This window comes from Watersipora subatra, chromosome 3 (assembly GCF_963576615.1).
Source record: "Watersipora subatra chromosome 3, tzWatSuba1.1, whole genome shotgun sequence".
In the NCBI taxonomy this organism is placed as follows: domain Eukaryota; kingdom Metazoa; phylum Bryozoa; class Gymnolaemata; order Cheilostomatida; family Watersiporidae; genus Watersipora; species Watersipora subatra.
The window spans coordinates 63,113,427-63,136,826 of record NC_088710.1 but is presented as its reverse complement, the minus strand read 5'-3'; the positions used below and the strand labels follow the sequence as shown (position 1 = coordinate 63,136,826).

The 23,400-nt window shown below is 36.7% G+C and overlaps 1 protein-coding gene across 1 annotated transcript; it reads left to right on the top strand.

The window, feature by feature from the left end:
* The first annotated feature begins 1,468 nt into the window (after positions 1-1,468).
* LOC137391091 (interleukin-1 receptor accessory protein-like) lies at positions 1,469-18,287 on the top strand. The gene is made up of 9 exons (XM_068077448.1): positions 1,469-1,636; positions 3,427-3,541; positions 6,515-6,735; positions 7,300-7,531; positions 10,566-10,687; positions 13,142-13,315; positions 14,301-14,435; positions 15,663-15,880; positions 18,076-18,287. Exons 1-9 carry the CDS (start codon positions 1,525-1,527, stop codon positions 18,187-18,189), a joined length of 1,443 nt encoding a protein of 480 aa, XP_067933549.1. The 5' UTR covers positions 1,469-1,524; the 3' UTR covers positions 18,190-18,287.
* Positions 18,288-23,400: the final 5,113 nt, after the last annotated feature.

The following is a 23,400-nucleotide window of genomic DNA, read 5'->3' as shown; positions in this document are numbered from 1 at the left end:
GTTGATTTTAATAAAAATTATCAATGTTTTTCTAACATTTGAGATGTTGTATGTTGTTTTAGGTGATCTCACTGTCAAGATATTTGAAGATTAAAATCGACAAAAATTTATCGCTGTAAAAAGGCTCAGAAAAAGATGTGTCCAGACTTGCCCAAGATGATGTATATAGTGAGATAGCCTGTCTCTATCTATCATACTCACATCGGCTATAGCGATAAAAGTCTAGTCCATCGTGGCTCTATTGGCATATATTTTATTTTGTATTTGCTCATAACTGCTGGAATAAAACGTTAAATCTAGCTACAGATATATTATTTTAATGTCTCCAATGCCTCAAATAAGGATAATTCAAAATTTGTCATATTAGTTTCCTTTAAATGCTGTGTGAACATCTGAGGGCCTTCTTTTTGTTAACATATTAATGTAAAAAATACTTATAGGATGACTACCAGTGCAGATTTGCCACTCATGAAGCTCAGGTAAAGTTAGAAAGTCTTATGTATGTCACAATTCTGCTGAGTTTATCAGAAAGTACTGATTGTCTAATTGTAGTATGTTTAGGCTAGCTGTATTGGCTGAGCATTTTATAAAGTTTGTACCATGAACAACAAGTTCTTAGCGATATTTTTTATTTACAAGTTAATTTTCTGATAACGAGTCTAGTTATCAGAAATTCCCTGATGCAAGCCAGAAGATCGTTATACAATAACTTGTTTTATCTGCTAAATTCACCAGACATATTAGTCTGGCTGGCGTAGCTATCTTGAAAAGAAATCTGTCGGAGGTGGGGAATTAAAGAATGATGGAAGCAAGTTCTTACTGAGCATCTACTAACCAGTCGATCGTCTATTTCTGACATCAACTAGTACCTCGTAAAGCTTGCAAAGCATCTGGTAAGGAGGTCAACTGTACAGCCAAAGTTGTTGCCTTGTTGTGTGAGAGTAGATAACTCCTACAAAAGTGCCAAATAGTTACACAAGCAGTATTTGAATGTTTTTATAATTGGCTATGTGCTTTATACAAAGTGTCTGTTAAATCACCTTCATGAACATAATCAGCTACTGTAGTTTTGAGCTGGAAGCTGTCTCTTTTTTGGAAACAATTGCTAAATACATCCAACTGAAATCGTAACATTGAGTTTCGAATACAAGATTTCTAATGCTAATATAAGCTACCGGGTGCCACAGATAACAAAAACCCACACTAAAGCAAGAAACCTAGATTGTGAGTTAGCTCATATGCAACCATGTTTTTTCTTGTAACCTTAATGGCTCTGAAAGAGGTAAACAACGTCAAGGAATTGATTAATATCATTGATGAAGTTATTTATAGAGCATAAACTCCTGCTACAGACCAGTAAACTATAAAATAGCTGATAAACATAGCTGATTGGTGATAGCCATAACTCATCCTATACAACCAGTTCATCAACAAGACAAAGTTTTCATTAGTGCAATATATAAGCTAACCATCTATCAGTCACCAGCCTCCCTTCATCAATAACAGACATAGAAGTTACCTTAGATGAACATGAGTTCTTTGCTTCCTCTACCAATTTTGTATCTGCTGCTGTTATGTGCAGATGCGTACAACTGGAGAGACGAAATCAGCTGTCCAGCAAATAATCAGTCAGCAGGTAAACCATATATGATTATATACCATTATGATAATTACTTGTTGGTAGCGCGCTGACAGCTTTCTTCGCCGTGAAAGATCATCAATGTAATAGCTATGTGTACAATTATTTCCTGCTGCTACAATGTGGTAGAGTGGTGCAGATAGTAGTGCGCTTGGCTGGAAATTTGAGCATTTGGGTTGGATTCTGGTGCGGTGGAATTTTTTTTCCTAATGCTTTTAGCACAGCTTTGGACAGATGGCAAGTGAACATTATATTATAAGAATTATATTATATTATATATTATATTATAAACTATTATAATAAAGACTAGCTGAATGGCCGGTGTTGTACGGGTAGAAAGATAATTACTCAATGAATTTGAGTAACTTACCTGGAAAGATCTTTACCAAAATTTTTACTAAAATCTTTATTAAAACAATACACATATTTTGGCCCAACTTAACAATTGTTTCATGTAACGGTTAACAGTGCTAGTTATTAACCCCAAGCAAGCTCTTCAAGCATCAGTATCTTAACTAATGTAATGACTATTTGCCCATTGACTTCATTGTATTCTGTGTAGCTTAATAGTTAAGTTCGCCACCTCTAGATGCAGAAGTTCTGAGATCAAATCCAGTGCCATGCGGATTTTTCATGACTAGATTTTAATTTCTAAAACTGGACACACAGGTTTTAACACTGAGATTTATACATATAGTTAGATTAGATGTTATAATAAAGATATTTGAGTAGCCAGGTTATAACTAAGGAACAGGCAATGTTGGTAGAGCTCTCTACACAGCTAGTAATAGTGCTGAAATGCATTAATGTCTTAACGGCGAATGTAGAGCAGCTAGTTTCAGGGGACAGAGATTGATAAAGTAACTTAAAGCTGCCATGTTTGTCTAAAAGCAACTAAAATTATTTTTTTTATTATGAAAAAGCCAAAAGTGAATGTTGTCAATAATCACTGATCTGAGTGATTTGAGTTCAAATTTATTAGTTGTAGTGATGTATAAATTAAAGTACAAGAAGTTGTTCACTTGAGTCCGTAGTAGGGTCAGATATGATATAAACTATGGCAGGATAATGGAGATAGATGGCCCATTTTCACTTATTTATATTTATGTAGTGGTATATTTATACAGTAATATATTTATACAGCGATATATTTATACAGCGGCATATTTATACAGCGATATAGGGAGAGAGAGAGGGAGAGAGAGAGGGAGAGAGAGGGAGAGAGAGGGAGAGAGAGGGAGGGAGAGAGAGAGGGAGGGGGAGGGAGAGAGAAGGAGGGAGGAAGAGAAAGGGAGGGAGAGGGAGGGAAAGGGAGGGAGAGGGAGAGAGAGGGAGAGAGAGAGGGAGAGAGAGGGAGAGAGAGAGGGAGAGAGAGAGAGGGAGAGAGAGAGGGAGAGAGAGAGGGAGAGAGGGAGAGAGAGAGGGAGAGAGAGAGGAAGAGAGAGGGTGGGAGAGGGAGGGAGAGAGAGGGAGGAAGAGAGAGGGAGGGAGAGGGAGGGAAAGGGAGGGAGGGAGAGGGAGGGAGAGGGAGAGAGAGGGAGAGAGAGGGAGAGAGAGGGAGAGAGAGGGAAAGAGAGGGAGAGAGAGAGGGAGAGAGAGATTATGAGGAAGGGGAGAGAGAGCAGGGAAAGTGGAAGTGAAGGAAGAGATGAGGGAGACACTTATAAAACTGGTAATAAAAGTAATACAGTAATTATTAGTAAATGTTATCAGGAGAATAATAAGGCTGAGCAGGCTATATTAGTCCTCTACTCAACACTAAAAATAAAGTAATGTTTTGTTTACAGATCTAAAATTTGTGCCGCCAACAGACAGCGACATTCGACAGAGTATCGTGGCTACCTACTTAGAACAACGTTTTCTCATGCAGTGCTGTGCTACCGGCTACTCACATGTTACATGGTTAGTCGTTAATCTGTTAAAAGTTGCGCTAACTTGGCTGATGAATACACCCCTGTTCATTAGATTGCAAACCTATGAAGTATATTGTACCGGTCTAAACTATAGTTATTAATCACTAGCACTCTGACAGTCTCGTACGTCATCAGAGATCACCGTATGTAATAAGTATCTGCACAATTGTTCCCAAATACAGCAAGGCAGTTGGTTGGTACAGTGGTAGGTGCTTAGCTGGAAGGCTGAACACTGAACACCTGGGTTCAATTCCAGCACACTGTAATATTCTTTCTAACGCTCTTGATTTGGCTTTCAACGGAGGGACCCAGTTCTTATTATAGTAAATACTAGCTGAATGCCTTGCATAGGTAATAAAACAACAGCTTACCTACATTACCTTACCTACTACTTTATCTTTGCACTACATTATCTGCAACTGCTTATATGCTGTTTTTATTACCCGTGCAATGCTGGGCATTCAGCCATGAGGCCAGCTGGTATGCGTTACGTGGGACGCAATGTCATTAGGCATATTTTAACTGATGTAATAAATATCTTCACTATTATCAAGTGGTATGCTCGATTCGACACGTAGTCTAATGGATGAGTTTGCTGCTTCCAGAACTGAGGGTACTAGAGTTTGAATCCAGTGCAAAGTGCATTTTCTGTTCCTAAAATTTTATCGCTATAACTGGACACACAAACGACAGATATACAAAAGACAAACTTTGAGATTTATATATATCTATCTATATATAAATATAAATCATTGAGAAATACTTTGAGAAATATATCTATATATATACATGTATATATTTCCTAAAGTATGTCTGCGGATATATTGGTACGCATTCCGGCTATAGATCTTAAAATCTTAGAATAAAGATTCCGTACCGAAGAAGATTCAATCTCAGACCCTGCCACTGGCTATTCTGACAGAAGTGCAGACTACACTAGACTACAGAAATCAAATTGTTAGCCTACCAATATAAGTCATTATATGAGAGCAAATACCTAACGGCTTTGCGTACGACGCAGGTCATAGCATAACATCACGAGAAGCTGTTAGCTCACATTATTAAACGTACTGGCTAATAGCGCGCAGGCTAATAGCGAGCAGCTCTCACTACTTTTCATTGTTTATAAGACAAAACACTTTTCTTATGATGTTTAGTTTGAAAGTTAGAATGGCAAATGTTGTTATATGTTAAATACAAATCAATTTTCTGTCCAAAGACTTTTCTATTACCCGGGCAACGCCGAGTAGCACAGCTAGTATATATATATATTAATGTAAACTGATGTACTTAATGTACCTAATGTACTAAAGCATTCCTGCTTATGAACTATAAATATTGTCATAGAAATCTGCTTCAGTTGTTAGTTTTATTTTTTTATGAAGCTTTGTATATGCTGTGGAATAGGATATAAACAACTATATAGAGAAGTGCCGACTGAGGAAGCTTTGTATATGCTGTGGAATAGGATATAAACAACTATATAGAGAAGTGCCGACTGAGGAAGCTTTGTATATGCTGTGGAATAGGATATAAACAACTATATAGAGAAGTGCCGACTGAGGAAGCTTTGTATATGCTGTGGAATAGGATATAAACAACTATATAGAGAAGTGCCGACTGAGGAAGCTTTGTATATGCTGTGGAATAGGATATAAACAACTATATAGAGAAGTGCCGACTGAGGAAGCTTTGTATATGCTGTGGAATAGGATATAAACAACTATATAGAGAAGTGCCGACTGAGGAAGCTTTGTATATGCTGTGGAATAGGATATAAACAACTATATAGAGAAGTGCCGACTGAGGAAGCTTTGTATATGCTGTGGAATAGGATATAAACAACTATATAGAGAAGTGCCGACTGAGGAAGCTTTGTATATGCTGTGGAATAGGATATAAACAACTATATAGAGAAGTGCCGACTGAGGAAGCTTTGTATATGCTGTGGAATAGGATATAAACAACTATATAGAGAAGTGCCGACTGAGGAAGAATTCTAACAGATTGCTGCTACATACTTTGATCTTAAAACAAGCGCTCCAGACATCGCAAATGTATAGAGCTTTTACACTAATTATATCTTTACCAATTACAATCAGTTAAGAGTTGTCTTCCCATACATAACAGAAAATAATGGACATCATAATCCCCAGATTGTAAAATATGTACTAGTCTATGTAAGTATATCATGTTAGTCATGCTGCTAGGTGTGGTTAAATAAAATTATTCATATAAAATATACAGCAACAAATATCAATACATAAGTATCAACACGTATCTATACATGTTGAATTTATATCAATACTACTCAAATAACTATCAAATACATATCAAATATACCGTCAAGTTAGGGGTGGTGCCATAAGTTAGGGGCGGTGTCATGAGTTAAAAGCGGTGTCGCAGGTTTCTTTAACATTTGACTGTATTTACTCAGTCCACAACCTATTGTGAAAACTTGTTCAAAGTCAATTACAAGATAAACTGCAGTACATCATCGGGTGGTTCATCAATAGCCCTCTAAATGCGATAAGAAAAACTTTAAATAACAAGGCTCATAAGATCGAGCTACAGAACAGATTTCCAGTTGTTTTGGAGGCCAGCAAGAGTTTTCCTTGTTATCTCCAGGGTTAAGATTCCTATCAAGGCAATTATTCGTGTTTCGTAATCAGTCAGATGTGCAGTAGCTGTCAAATAGTTGTCAAAAAGCTGTCAGATAGCTGTCAAAAATAGAACAAACTTAAATAAAAATTATTCCTTGATTTATTTTTATAACACCTGCTAAGAGCTAATCAGATAATTGCTTCCTTATCTAGATGAGTATCCAGAGCAATTGAGAAATATGGCTACTTGCCAAAGGATTAAACCATTAATCACCTGTTTGCAACACCCGTTTCCTTGTAAATACATATTTTACAACCTCTGAGAAAGATATCCTCATATCACTGAGCATTGATGACAGGTATAAAGATGGAGTAAAACTGGAGCCAACCAACTCTGCAGATTATGAATACAATAATGAAACGACAAGAGAGGCAATTGCTTGGCGGTCGCTAGGCCGTGAAGACTGTAAGCTTATACCCAATAGTTTGTTCTATGCATGCATTTTTACCTGCGAAGCATACTCCATCAATGAGCAAAAGAAAATATCTGAGACTATTACAGTTGACGTCTACATTAATGGTGAGTCTGGTATTAGGAGTCACTTTGTACTTTATCAAATCTTTCATATATACTCCTCACTAGACTAGCTTTATCCATCCCATCCCCTATCTATCTCATGCCCTATCTACCCCATCCCCTATCCATCTTAGGCCCTATCAATTCCATGCCCAATCCATTCCATACCTTATCCATTCCATCCCCCATCAATTCCATTCCCTATCCATCTCATCCCCTATCTATCCTATCTCCTATCCATCCTACAACTGCACTTGAGCAAAGATTGCCCTTGTATTGATGCTATCTACATGTATGTATATATTGTAAGGTTCAATAGAATTTGCACTTTAGTTTTCTTGCAACGAAGCTCATAACCATTAGGTAAGCGGTGGTTGAGAGAGACATTCAGCCATCTTTCAGTTTCTGGTTAGGAAATTGTTGGTCTGACAGAACTATGCCCCAACATGTCAGGTTAATTTTTAGTATTTCGGTTCTGTGATGTTGTCATGTAACCGGTAACCAGAATGTCTATCATCACATCTTGTTTACATCTAAGCGCTAGACCGTTTAACTTGCTGTTTCTAGAAGCTAGGCCTTGTCATGCTACAATACCGGAGTTTGTCAACGCGACTGCAGAGAAATGTCTTTCAGAGGGAGAAGATTTACTCCTATACTGTCAGCTACAGTTTGCTAACTCAACTCCATGTGAACGAACTATACAAATAATCTTAGAAAATGGTACGGCTATTTATGATCTTATCGATTGGTCAATTCCAAACAACACAAGGAGGATACACCCGCGCTACACAAACAGATAGTAAGTGAGCTTCTAGTGGCGAGACGTAGGAGTTGTCAGTCACTGTATGTTATTTATTGATGAAATGAATTCGAAGGCTGAATAATTCACAGAATTCCATGGAGTTACGTAAACACCTGTCATACAGTTCGACTTCAATTTTTGACCTCAATCCAATCCGAAGGCTGTTCAAAAAGGGATTTGTTTATATTCCAACACAATGTGTCCGCTTACAAACAATGCTGGTTATTCTAAAACTAGAGAACTAATCACATTACTATAAACTGTACATCAGGGAAATAGATAACATATAGACAGACTGCAGCGGAAAATGTACTTACGAAATTTATTTATTTTGCAAGCCATTTTCAGAAGCCGCAACATATTTTACCATATAAATGCCCTAATATTTTCCAAACCTTCACAAAACTTGGACATAATATTCGTAATAATATAATAACTTGAATATAATATTACATAATATTCGTATAAATTATAAATAACGATTAAAACTTGTAACAGATACATGTTAGAAATATGTTTCTACATAATAAATAGAAAAAGTATGCATGGAAAGAAGAAAGAACTGAAAAATAACTAATAAAAACTATGAACAGTTTGTTTGTTTACCTTTGGGTTGGCTGTCTATACTGGGTGAAGACTGCGGAGAGACTTTGGCTAGTGAATGAAACTGAGTGTGATCTGAGTGTGATGCATTTAACGTGCCCACAGGAAACAAACGGGTGAAAATATAAAAGGCATTTCGAATCCAGATATATCTTTTGTAATAGGAGCTATATTTCTACGAATAGTCGTTTTTTAACATTTCTTAACTATTTTGAGATTTTGTATGTAGAGTCTTTCAAAATTAGAGTTGCTGCTGTACAGTGAATTTCTCATAAATACTTAAAGGTTGACTTGCAACAAAATTCACATTACAGTTATTTGATATGAAAAGATTCGCCATGTCTTACTCTGTTGTGTTATAAGTGCAAAATATGTGGAAAGGTGATTACAAGCTCTTAAAAGTTTAAAAAAGAACAGAAAATTGCAGCCACACGAGATCGCCGTAGTTTGGATTCTCTTTCCAAAACGGCTCAAATGTGACGTAGCTGTGAGAGATGGTTTCTGTTTACACTTTCATGCAACCTTATTCGCCGAAATATTTTCACAAATATACTTCACGCATTCAATAAAACCATGTCTATAATTGTTCTTACGCGTCTGTTTTATCGTCATCATAATGCTGTCACTTATAGCAGTGATATCCTATAACTTACCGTAAAAATTTGTTTAACTTTTTAGCCTTAGCTTGAAGGAGTACATATCATTGTCTGATAATCATGACGAGCCTGTTGGTCACTTGTGATAATCGAAAAGTGCTGCAGAAATTATTTGCGAAGTATTGGGTCACATGATCAGATTACGACTTGCCGATTAGACCAAACCGAAACCAAACTGTAAAGTAGTGAACATCTATAGGTATTTGATACGGGGTCTTCAGTAAAACCTGAAGTGTTTGTCATAAACTAGTGCTATGATAAGTTTTATATTGAGCTTTTTATTGGCCTTTCATATCACGTGAGAACATCACGTGACAAGACAATAACCAAATTTCATGGCTACGTCATCGAAATAAAGAGATTCCAATCTACGGCGGCTTTTCATTTTTGAGCTTTTAAGAGCGTGTAATCACATTTCCACATATGTGGCACCTACAACACAACAGAGTAAGACATGGTGAATCTTTTGATACCAAATAACTGTAATGTGAATTTTATTGCAAGTCAACCTTTAATCAATGGAGTGGGCTGAGGAATATACATATACTGCCATAACTGTAGCAGCCTACATCCCAGCCTCATTTTTCCACAATTTTGTGTCAGATAACAAAGGGTAAAAATAGTTTGTGTTTTATTCTGGCAAAATATAAATATGGTAAATACAGATAATAAAAGATACAATAAGTATTTTGTAAAGCCCAATCAACACGACTGCACACAACAGAACTGCATACAACATGACTGCGTACAACACGACTGCGTACAACATGACTGCATACAACAGAACTGCATACAACCCGACTGCATACAACACGACTGCATACAACATGACTGCATACAACAGAACTGCATACAACACGACTGCGTATATCACAACTGCATACAACATGACTGCATACAACAGAGCTGCGTACAACACGACTGCGTACAACAGAACTGCATACAACACGACTGCGTACAACACGACTACGTACAACATGACTGCATGTATCATGACTGCGTACAACACGGCTGCGTACAACATGACTGCGTACAACAGAACTGCATACAACATGACTGCGTACAACACGACTGCGTACAACACGACTACATGCAACAGAACTGCATACGACATGACTGCGTATATCACAACTACGTGCAACACAACTGCATACAACATGACTGCGTGTATCATGACTGTGTACAACACGGCTGCATACAACATGACTGCGTACAACAGAACTGCATACAACACGACTGCGTATATCACGACTGCGTACAACACGACTGCATACAACAGAACTGCATACAACCCGACTGCATACAACACTACTGCATACAACATGACTGCGTACAACACAACTGCGTACAGCACGATTGCGTACAACACGACTGCGTACCACGGTTTGATACTAAAGTATCATAAGAGAGCATTGGCTGGCATTCCTTGACTTATATTCAAAGGTAATAAAAAATAAAAGGGGGAGAGGAGTGTGTTTGAGTTTTGAATTAATGTTCGGCACCCAAAGTAGAAAGTTCTCAGAATTCATGTTTCAGTTTCAAGTAGCTAAGAATCTGAGACATACAGGAACTGAGGTCTGACTATACATTTAATTTTCAACAATAGCAGCCACTTGAAGCTTGAGAATAACAAGCTCTTACCAATATGATATGTAGATGTTGCAACCACGGGTAGAGGATTGAAACAAATTTGGAAGAATTTAAACCTCAGGTTTGAGTGACAGTAAAAAGTAAGGGTGTAGCACTTATTTACCTTCATCTCACGTTTACAGTGCCAGCTCCATCAGCTACTACATCACAATACTCAATGTAACATCAGAGTTCCTAGACAAGAACTACACCTGTAGAGCATATGGTGCACAAGCTAAGTTCTCTGTTGAGAGATGTAGAGAAGGTAAGAATGTGAAATTGCTCATTTTTTAATGTGCACTTTTTGTATACACTAGCTGTACTACCCGGCGTTGCTCGAGTAATAAAAAAGTCTTTAGACAGAAAATTGATTTAACTTCAACATATAACATTTGCCATTCTAACTTTCAAACTACATATCATGAGGAAAAGGTTTTGTGCAGGACAACTAAATTAAAAATAAATAAAACAACTGTAAAGGTTTTCAAACAACTGTAAATTTAAAATTGCATAACTTGAAAGAAGTGTTTTGTTGAAATAAATTAGAAGGAAAAATAAAAGTTTACAGGTGTTTAAATGTAAAATCATTAGCAAGTAATGGCTAAATATAGTCTATTTTCTTACGATTACAATAAAAAATTATCTGGTATACAATTATATGATTTCAGTTCGTTTCAGTGTTGACATGCAAAAGTTGGCATGTAGGCTAATATCGTAGGCTATTAATAGACGTACATAGAATGGTATAGAAACCCATAGTCATTATCTAATGCAATCACCTCCTGGTAAAAATTGTCATCATTAAAAATAGTACCAAAATACTACGTAAATCTTAGTAACTATAGTTACCTACAATAATTTTAGTGCATTTTGTGGTTATGATCTGCAAGAAAATGTAACATGACAGTGTACTACATGCAGAGTTCTTACCTTTGAGACAAGCGTGTAACATAAACGCTGAATTTAACTTAAATGAATTTAGTTTACTAAACACATATTTGAAGGAAGTTTTAGTATGTATTTTAGTGAACTTAAAACTTTTAACAGAAATTTTATCATTGCGAAACGTTTTTATTATAACGGATACTGGATATACCACGCAACGGATACGGATAACTCACCATGGCGAGTTCAGCGACGTACATCTTTTAATAACGTATATAATCAGCACACAAATTGCCAAATTTGAAGTTCGAGATAAATCATTGTTGACATTGTGGGACAGAGTAAATTAGTCTTATGGAAAAATAAAACGAAGAAGCATTGTGTCGCATAAACTTAGGTCCCAAAATATTTCTTAGCAGAGGCGTCGTAACACGTGAGTGCAAGACTAAAATAATTAGCATGAGTATGGGGTATGAGGTATTTGCAAACTTCTTTGATCGATATGCTGTTCTAGCTCATTGGTAGATTGTTCGGATAAGAAACTTGTCAATGAATTCGTTGTGAGTTCAAATCCATCATAATGCAGAATTTTAATATCAAGATTTTAATAGGTATAGCCGGTGTGCAGACAGAAGTATGACATACGACATACTTTGAGAAATATATTAACAGACTAGCTGTGCTACCCAGCATTGCCAGAGTAATAAAAAAGTCTTTGGTCAAAAAATTGATTTTGTATTTAACATATAACAACATTTGCCATTCTAACTTTCAAACTGCATATCATGAGAAAAGTTTTGATGGATAGCTTCTGATGGAACAGTAACCTTTTTTATACACTCACACACTTCTATGTAATATGTGTTATTATTAATTCAACATATTCAGGATTTTTATTTTGTTTTTTCAGTTCATATTAATTGTATTATTACCGAATTATCGAATGATCTTTTATTGTAATCGTAGCAAAACAGACTCAATTTAGCTATTACTTGCTAATTATTTCACATTTACATCTAAACCCTTTTGTAGCTGTTTTATTTTTTTAATTAATTTGACATGCACAAAACATTTTTCTCATGATATGAAGTTTGAAAGTTACAGTTGTTTGACAAAGTTTGACAACCTTCACAGTTGTTTTTATTTTTTCTCTTAATTTATTTCAACTACATAAAACATTACACAATCGATACTGGTGCAAATGTAAAAATGAGATATCGTACTGTCTTTTTGTCTAACAGAATAGAGAGAAAATGTTGAAGCTCTTCCTATAAATGTCCTCGTGAGAAGAATTGGCCTTGACCCCATATATAGTGAATGAACCATACGGAACAAAGTTTCTTAACAGGGGCATCGTAACGTGTGGGCGCTTTGCTAAAATAATTAGCGATTACGGTATATCAAATATGATAACGCCTTAAATCAAAATTTCCTAATCAGAGCTTCGTAAAGTGTGGGCACAATGCTAAAATAATAGCTATAGCTGGACAATCAAAACAACGAATACACATATGACCAACTTTGAGAAATATATATATATATATATATATATATATATATATATATATATATATATATATATATATATATATATATATATATATATATATATATATATATATATATATATATATATATATATATATATATATATATATATATATATAGATAGATGTATGTAATGTATAACCTATCAATACCTCCATTGTAGCGCATAGAACAAATGCTAGTTGTTACGGTAGAAAGGTATTGTTAGATTGGTCTGTGTGGGTTACTTGTACAGCAAGTTTATAGTATGACGCCAAACACTTGGAGCAAGTAATTTGCTTTTCAGAGATTCCTGTAACCACAGAAGTTAAGAAGCCATCGGATGCATCCTCAAAGATAGCAATAATTTTGTCAGTGATCGTTTTTATGGTCGTCATAGCAACCATACTTCTTGTAAGATTCAACGACTATGCTTCACTCTGGTTTAGAGTCCGTATACTGCAGAAGTTTCAACGAAACGGTAATTTCTTTTTTGCAGCTATAAACATTAGTTTATGTAGGAATGGTAACTCAATGCATACAGACAGTAAATAGAGTTCATTTTCACCCTTGTCTCAAGCTCCTTCTCAATTATTTTGATGCCTCTTATATGCTGACCTCTAGTATTATATATGATGGCGCCTGTAAAAAAGGATAAATGAATCATTAAATTGTGAGCAATTCATCCACATCTTTTGAGATTCTAAATATCAAAATTAAAACCTAGGACTTATTATTGTAACTATTTCTACATATTTAATTATATTTACATGTATTTTCACATTATCACTATTTCCTCGTCACCTTCAGCACCAAATGGTTTTCAACCGCATCATTTAGCTAAAATGTTAAATACACAAAAATTAAAATGATTTTTTATACATGTATTTATAATTTTAATTTGTTTGCTTTTCAAATATATTTAATGCGATTACAAGTCATTTGAGGATTTACGCACACAACTGGCAAAATACATGTATATTATAAATGTGTAAGTCTTATGTTTAGAATAGAAAAAAGTTCTTTTAAAGAGATTCCAAATTGTAGATTTTTCATCTGATTTTAGACTACCAAATTTTCAGAACCCATTGTTAGCACCAGTATTGAAATACATTGATGTATGTTTAGGCATAGGGGGTTATTGTTTGTTAATCAAGAGACCAGCTTAAGTCAGCCATGATAATCTCTAACACAAATTATGTGAGTTCAGTTCCCTCTACAAGTCAACTCACTAACTTTATATATGTACATAAGAGCCAGTGACTGTCTATACACTTCAGGCTTACAACCGTAGATATATAAACGGGTTATATAAAAGGTTTATATATCTACGCTTACAACTCTGATAGTCAGAACACAGACTATAAAAAATAAAGTGGTTTCGTGAATGGTTCTATACATTTATACCAGTCAAGCTATAAATTTGACAAAGCGAGTAACACGCTGTTTGTTCATGTGTATTACAGGCTATTATCAGTACGATGTCTATGTTATAAGCAAAGACCTAAGTCATCCCAGGACCCTTAAATCTATTGAACTTCTAGAAGAACTATTTCAACTAAACGTCTGCATTGCTGACCGTGATTTTATTGTTGGCGCAAGTGAGTAGAAACCAGACCTATTCTGCGTCTTTCTTGAAGGAATGGGTTCTTTGCATTAATTTTTTCTGATTGGGATGGAAATGAATGATTAGAGCTATACTTTTTAAAATAACTAGACAATAGGTAAAGGATTCACATAGCTTGTAGCCTCATTTGATTTTATGTTTGCCTGTCTCACCACCTTTTGACTTTGGTAGTATTTATTACCTTCTAATCAGTGGCTAGGCCTATACCAACAACTCACTGTCAACTCTTTGCTTAATTCAAGAGAAGGAAGGTTTAGTTTTAACAACTAAAAAAGGGTCAAAATAGAGTCGCTGGTAAAGCTAAACATCTGATTAAAGCACAAAGAACGTTCCACTATCTTACTGTTGCAACAAGCAAACTCTAGATAATAGATAGTTTGTGATTTAGTCTTTTTTCATCTAATTATTTCCACGGGTGCTTCAGTTCTGCATCATCCTTCGCTAAAAATATGGCTTTTCTTTATTAAAAATGTGTTTAAAAAAGTAAATTTTTGCATTAGCAAGCTTAAACATTTAGTGTTAGACATATATAGTAACCTGACTGACCATGCTTGAATCACCTGTTGATAGTTGCTAAAGTAATCTGGCTTATTATGCTTGGAAAATACTGGAAAATCTAGCATGCTTTTGCAAGAGTTTTTTTCAAAATTCATCAAGCTCACAAGCAAACAGATAGACACCAGCCACTTCAGTATCTTAGACACTATAATTGTTTCTCCATAAGGAGACAACTCCTATTAGAATTTTCCAAAAACTAATCCACTGTCAACTCTTAGGGTTTACACAGCTCACCATTTTTAATCTTGCGCTGTTCTTTATCAGATCTGGTGCAACGCTAATGCAGTTAATAAAAGTGACTTTACAAGGTACACAGTCTATAATGTAACTTTCTGGTTTAGGTATGAAGTACTAACACTATCAATTTGTAGCAGATGATAATGCTGATTAATGGGTGCATGAACTTATATTAAAGTTTACAGCCAGTTTTATCCATCTTTGTTTTATTGTCCAAGTCAAACTAAATGTTAAAACACTTTCTTGTTGAGCAGCACCTATTGGCGCTGTATGGAATATTATAGTTCAGAAAAATCCAATACAACGAAGAGAGCTAGGCTTAAGTAATCATAGCATTACCAACTAATTTAAAGAAGGGGATTTTATAACATTGTACTTAATAACTAGTTTTGTATGTTTGACACAGTGACTGCCGAGTCCATAGGTTCCAATATCAAATCTTCACGAAAGGTTGTGGCATTCCTATCTAATGACATGTTTCGGGAGGAGCAAGGAGCCCATGACTGGTCAGAAGTGTCTCTCAGTTTGTCCTTGGCTCTTAACAAGCCGACGATGTTAGTTCTACTGGAGGAAATAGATTTTGATATTCTAACCAAGAGGAAAGAAATCAAATCAGCCCTCCAGGTAGTAATGATCTAGGTCTTACGTGTTTGGAGACTGTCACTGAACGCTTTTAAAAACGTGTCAAACATTTTTACGATATTGATAAAAAAATTCTAATTGGAGAGCTGATTAGAGAAGTAATATGGTTAGATTGAATTAATGAACCATAGCATTGAATAAATAGTTAAAGAATAGAGAAAGCATAATATTATTATGCTTTATTAATTATCTTGAGGTGTTGCCTGATGTTCTAAAAAAAGAATCAAGGAGATTGACCCACTAGAAGCTGAGATATAGCTAGCCAAACACAGGTCTACCTAATAAAGAATCAGAGGAAAACCCTTCGAAAATCTCGAAAACTGTGACGTGTGAAATCGACTTAATGTTCATGTGCCGGAGTTGCGCACCCTTACCACCGTTACGTATAATGATTGTTTTGGCTACGAGATGTGAAACGCTTCTCGCGATAGTAAATAATTTACAGACTAGCTCTCGTTTCTCAGAAAAATCAAGCAAACATTGTGTGGTAATGGCATTTGCCCACAACCCCTCGCCATGATTTTTCAAAACAGAAGAGCAGATTTTTACTATTGCGCTTCAAATTTTAGCTCGAGCTCTACGAATATGCTCCGAAGCTCCTCTGTTCAACGAACGGCGCTTGTATAGTTTATATGCAACATCCGCGATTGCAGTTCGTTTAGAATAAGAAATGAGAATGTGAATTTTTGTTCATTCACATTTTTCTACTGTGTATCTACTGCAGCATTCAGTTGATTTTCATGATTATCGTCACTATTAACAGACTTTAAGTTCACTACAGCCATAATTTTAAAAAGAATAACTTGACCGTGCTGCTCTTGCTGTAAGAAAAGAAAACGATAACTTTTGATTTTTCTATTGATCTATTATCTTTTCTATGATTATTTTTATGATTAGTATAATAATCATAATGCAATTATACAAAATAATAATATAACTGCGTATAAAATAAACGATGTAACTAATATAATTTGTAGAAAATTCCAAATGATAACCGAGATTGATGTAATTGATTCCATTTATTAGCTAAAAGTTAGTTAAAAAAATTATTGGGTTAGTTCATTGCTATTAGTTAAAAAAATTTGAACAACGCTAAAGATGAGTCTGAATAGGGAAGCTAAGTAGGAGAACAACAAAACTGAGCTGAACTAGCAAGATAGCGGAATGTTGCAAAATAATAGATGCGTGTAATTATTTTATGCTAAAACTAATCTGCACGTCAGAGGGACTGGTTCGGAATTCTCAGAGCAATGATTGTTAGGCCCAATTTGATTGTTCTATACTTCCAGGGTTTAAACCAATTAAAACGCCGTGATTGTTATAGGAGAGCGCATTTGTTGGTTTAATTGACCAATGACACACAAGTCGATTTCATACGTCATATATTGATGATTACCAAAACACTTATGTTTTTTGGTAGACCTGTGTTTGGCTGGCTATATCTCAGCTTCTGGTTGGTCAATCTCGTTGATTCTTTTTTTAGAACATCAGTCAACACCTCAAGATAAATAATAAAGCATAATAATATTATGCTTTTTCTATTCTTTAAGTTTTTAAGTGAGAGAAGTATGTGAGTGAATGAATGAACTGAGAAGTACAGCAATGGTGACGGTTATTGTACCAAATAGGCTTTTATACTGTACAACTGGTATGAATTCAGCTACACATTATTTTCAAATAGAATGAAACCTGCTTCTGGTATATTCCTGGCAGTAGCAAATGTTTCTATAGATTGTATACCGTAGCTGTTGTTTCTATAGATTGTATTCAGTAGCAGTTGTTTCTATAGATTGTATTCAGTAGCAGTTGTCTCTATAGATTGTTTTCAGTAGCAGCTGTTTCTATAGATTGTTTTCAGTAGCAGTTGTTTCTATAGATTGTATACAGTAGCAGTTGTTTCTATAGATTGTATACAGAAGCAGTTGTTTCTATAGACTGTATACAGTAGCAGTTGTTTCTAAAGATTGTATACAGTAGCAGTTGTTTCTTTAGATTGTATACAGTAGCAGTTGTTTCTTTAGATTGTATTCGGTAGCAGTTGTTTCTTTAGATTGTATTCAGTAGCAGTTGTTTCTATAGATTGTATACAGTAGCAGTTTTTCTATAGATTGTATTGAGCGCTTCTCGATACCTCAACACTCTATATTTGTAGCATATGTATTCTGTTGTTATTTTAGGTACTGGATTGTATAAAGTGCACATCATCGAATGATAACAGTCTCTATCCACATTTCAAACGCTTTTTTTCTAAGCCTGTGGACCTGGGCCTAGCTCCATTAGAAAATGAGTGAGCTATTCATACTTACGTGAAATACTTTGTTCTGGGAAAATTCGATCCATAGATATTTTATTTTTGCTCTGGTCATGCATTAACAATGACTTACTAGTTATAAAAGTCCCTCTGCAAATACAATTATATGCTTATTGTTACTGTTGCTATGGATACTACGTGTTATGAAAAATATAGTATTGTTATATACATCTAATAGGCTCACTATCTAAATATTAATGCGAAATTGAAGAAAGTTTGCTGTTTCACAACAAGTCATAAAGGTGTATCAATCTGGTCCTAAACCTCAATAAATTCACACAATTTTAACTTAAGTTCTATTTGGTGTTTTTAATAAATGGTTTTAATTGTGAAGATTTCTCATGTCTTTTTCTGACTATCCCATTATTTGAAAGTGTGTAAGTGTTTATATTCTGCTGGCACCATAAGTTTTTAGGCTTTTTTCTTACTAGCGTGTAAAAGCGTAGTTCAATGTTACAACTTGCAGGAAAAAGTTATTTCAATCATCAACTGCGATTCTTAAGATGTAATAGCTAACTTTAAAATGCTGAACATAAAGAAATTATCATCAATTATCCATGAAATTGACTGCCTTGCTGAGCTTCTAGGGATAGGTAGGATATGGTTGATACTGTCGATACTCAACATTTATATTGCTGAAAATAGGTCAAGTTTAGTTAGGGTTTCTTGTAAAACTCCAGAGAACAAGACCACCTAAGTAGAATCTCTGCAAAGTAGTGGACCACCCAAGAAACTAGTCGAATAGGTTCAAAGCTCATATTCAAGCCCAAGTGTGATTATGACATCTATAGCTGCGTTTCAGCAGTGAGAGTGAAAGAATAGAAACACGAAACTCTGCAACTTGAACGCAATAGCCGATATCAATAAAAAGACAGACAGACAGACAACCCCGCCGCTAGTGACGTTATTTCGGTCTGTACTTTTCTGCTTAGCATTTCAACTGTGATAAAGTTTTGCCGATTTTAATCTTCAAACATTCTAGGAGTTAGATCGCCTCAAACATTTTTAATATGTCAGCAAGACAAACTTCTCACGAAAGCGGATGCTCTGAAATTGGCTCTGAGAGGTCACATAGAGCTCATTATGTAAGTAAATTGGCAGCATTGGATTTTCTGTTGTGTAACAAATTTTGCAAGGCCAGGCATGCCCCTGAGATTACACACAAGCCTTGTTGCAGGTTCCCCTGTCTTACTTGTTCCCTGCCTTACATGCCGTCTGCCTTACATGTTTTCTGCCATGCATGTCCCCTGCCATACATGTCTCCTGCCATACATGTGCCCGACTATTATTACATGCGCCTTGCCTTATAATTCTCTTGTCATACATGTTCCCTGTCAATGGCAGAAGACAGGTAAGGCATGGAAAATGTATGACAGGGCACATGTATGACAGGAAACACGTATGGCAGCCTGCCATACGTGTTTCCTGTCATACATGTGCCCGGCCATACATGTCCCCCTGCCTTGCATGTCTCGTGCCATACATTCTCCCTGTCATACATGTTTCCTGTCATACATGTGCCCTGCTATACATGTCCTCTGCCTTACATGTGCCCTGCAATACATGTCTTCTGCCATACATGTTCCCTGCCTTACATGTTCTCTGCCATGCATGTTCTCTATCATACATGATTTCTGTCATACACGTGCCCGACCATACATGCCCCTGCCATGCATGTTCCCTCCCAACATGTCCCCTGCCATACATGTGCCCTGCCATACATGTCCCCTGCCATACATGTGCCCTGCCTTGCGTGTCCTTTGCCATACATGTCCCTTGCCTTACTTGTCCTCTGCCATGCATATCTCCTGTCATACAGGTTCTCTGTCATACATGTTTGCTGTAATACATGTGCCCGGTCATACATGTCCCCTGTCTTACATGTCTCTTGCCATACATGCTCCCTGTCACACATGTTTCCTGCCATTCATGTCCCCTGCTATGCGTGTCCCCTACTATACATGTTCCCTGCCATACTTGTCCCATGCTATACATGTCCCCTGGCATTCATGTGCTCTGCCATACACGCCTCCTGCCATACATGTCTCCTGCCTTACATGTCCCCTGCCATACACTTTTCCAGCCATACAGGTCTCCTGCCATTCATGTCCCCTGCCATACACTTTTCCAGCCATACAGGTCTCCTGCCATTCATGTCCCCTGCCATACAGGTTTCCTGCCATTCATGTTCCCTGCCATACATGCTCCCTTTCATACATGTTTCTTGCCATACATGTGCCCTGCCTTTCGTGTCTCCTGCCATACATGTGCCCTGGTATGCGTGTGCCCTGCCATAGATGCACCCTGCCTTACATGTCCCTTGCCATACATGTCCCATGCCATACATGTGCCCTGCCATAGATGCACCCTGCCTCACATGTCCCTTGCCATACATGTCCCATGCCATACATGTGCCATGCCATAAATTTTCTCTGCCATACCTGTCCCCTGCCGTATGTGTCCCCAGCTTTACATGTCAACCACCTTACATGTCCCCTACCATACATGTCCCTTGTCATACTTGTCCCCTGCCCTACCACGTGTCTTACCATGCATGTCTAGAGTTCTACATTACAAAACTTCTAGATAAACATCTTTATTGAATCAACACGCTAGAACAGAACACAGTTTATACATGATAATGTTAAAAACGGTGGCAGAAACCTACATTCATGACAACTTGACTCAGAAACCTCATTGGTCAATGATGTTTAATACATATTCTCATTGGTCAATTATTTTGTCAAAATAACAGGTTGTTTTACTAACTTGACTTAATTTACTAAAAGTTTTAGTAAATTTTATCAAAAAGTATCAAAATTTATCTATCATTTTCAACTGTTGTTGATGTTTGCGGTTATTTGAGTGTTAAAATGTATCAAAATTAAAGTCGAGAAAACTTGACACGGCTAAAACGCTTAAAAGAAAAATATGTGCCAAAATGACATCACTAGTTGCTATTGCTACTATAGATCATATCGTTACTATAGATCATATCATTACTATAGATCATATCATTACTATAGAGTATAGATCATATCGTTACTATAGATCCTATCGTTACTATAGATCATATCGTTACTATAGATCATATCGGCTATTGTGTTCAAGTTGCAGAGTTAAAGCGTCTCTATTCTGTTTTGCCACTATAGTCACAACAAGTTGAGTCAAACAACATACCCAGCAACTCTACTGTGAGGCTCTGGCATGTGGTAGCACGTTGAACTATGAGAAACACCAGAGTGTCTCTCATGCATGGGTTAAAAAGTGTCATTAGGTGAAATCAGAAGTTGTCCTAGAGTGGACCCTACTTGTTCAGGTCGCTGTCTAGCTGATGCAGAGACCTCAGGCAGGTGCTCTTGTGATGATCAAAACTGCTCACATTGTTCATGCAGCTGCAGCTAATTTTAATCGAGTTTTTGTTGAAAATTTCATGTAGAATATGAGATTTTTTGATAAAACATATCGGATATTCTATTTAAAATTTTCAATAGAAACTCAGTTAAAATTAGTTACAGCTGCATGAAGAATGTGAGCAATATCATCAGTGCTTACAACAATGAACTACTGCATGAACATGCGCCTACCCTAAACATCCATCTACGTCTATGCGTATACATCTATGCATCTACGTCTATGCGTCCACGAGTATCTGCGTCCGCCCGTCTCTGCGTCTACGCGTCTGCGCTTCTATGTGTCCACGCATCTATGCATTCGTGCATCTATGCATTCATGTGTGTGTGTGTGTGTGTTGTGTGTGTGTGTATGCGTGCGTGTGTATGCGTGTGTGCGTGCGTGTGTGTTTGTGCCTGTGTATGTGCACACATTGTGTGTGTATGTGTGTGTCTGTGTGTGTGCCTGTGTGTGTGCGCGTGTGCATGCTTGGGGTGAATGTGTGTGTGTGTGCGGGCGGGCGTGCAAGAGTGCGTGTGATTAGCCCCAAAAAGGCAATTCGGCCCAAATGCCGCTCATTTTTCAGAAAGTTGCCATGATTCAAATTACTACTACAAGAGACCGAAGAGATAATTTACTGATTCAAGTTTCACAAGAACCACCTAAGTCTCCTCTTTCAAAGGATACTACATTCATATAGACAACTCATATCCCTTCATGTAGATCTGTGTATCAAAGAAGGCAGTTTTAGGAAATACAAAAGATAGTTGCATCAAAAATCGTAGGAAAAAGAAAATATAAATAGCAATGGCCTGTTTACTTTACAGGAGACACAATTTAGGGTAACTCGACCAGAAGGGTTAATTCCCTAGCAAATTTTTTCGATAGAGGAGGCGACGCCCGGCATGGTTTCATCCTTCTTGTAAAAAATTTATGAAGAGTGGAATGCTTATCCATTTCCAAGCGTTTCCGGAGCTTTGCTAATTGCAATGCACATGCTCCAGTTTAGTCGAGAACCGAATTTATGTTCAAGCTCCGAGGCAAACAAATCTCAAAATCTTTGTTGAACAACCTAAGGCTAAAGTAATTAGCACGCGCACGCTGTATATTTTATATGAAAACGTATCTAATCGCTATGGCTTTATATATATATACATATATATATAAATTGTTTCCTCACCCCGGTTAACCCGAATGGGTAGTAATTTCTGATCCAAAACGGGTCTCCTACCAGAGACCTGGGAGTTTGCGCACTCGCCTCAAGATCTTAGCTGTTCCCAATAGTGCAATTTTCTGCAACTCACCTGAGTTGATTGCTGTCGGTATTTGGGCAAGCCACATTTTATGCGCCGGTGTTATTGCGCCCAGTGCCCCAGTGACTACTGGGATTACAGTTGTTCTTACATTCCAGCATTTTTCAATCTCTTCTCCAAGAGGGAGATATTTCTCTACCTTTTCTTTTTCTTTGCTGGCTATATTGTAGTCATTGGGTACTGCTATATCTATTACAGTAGCCCTCTTGTTCTCCTTGTCTACCACCACTATATCTGGTTGGTTTGCTAGGACATGCTTGTCAGTCCGGATGTAGAAGTCCCAGAGGATCTTAGCGCGGTCAATTTCATTGACCTTACCAGTAGCTTCCCACCAGTGTTGTGGGTTATTAAGGCCATACTTACCACATAGACTTCTATACACAACACCTGCGACATGATTATGCCGCTCAGTGTATGCGTTTCCTGCTAGCTGCTTGCATCCACGGATGATGAGTTGGATGCATCCACTGGCGATGTGTTGTATA

Excerpts from the sequence above, each read along its gene's own strand:
- LOC137391091 (XM_068077448.1), top strand. The coding sequence starts at position 1,525 with ATGAACATGAGTTCTTTGCTTCCTCTACCAATTTTGTATCTGCTGCTG. Across the intron at positions 7,532-10,565 it reads CCGCGCTACACAAACAGATA|TGCCAGCTCCATCAGCTACT; the intron begins GTAAGTGAGCTT and ends TCACGTTTACAG. Across the intron at positions 13,316-14,300 it reads GCAGAAGTTTCAACGAAACG|GCTATTATCAGTACGATGTC; the intron begins GTAATTTCTTTT and ends TGTGTATTACAG.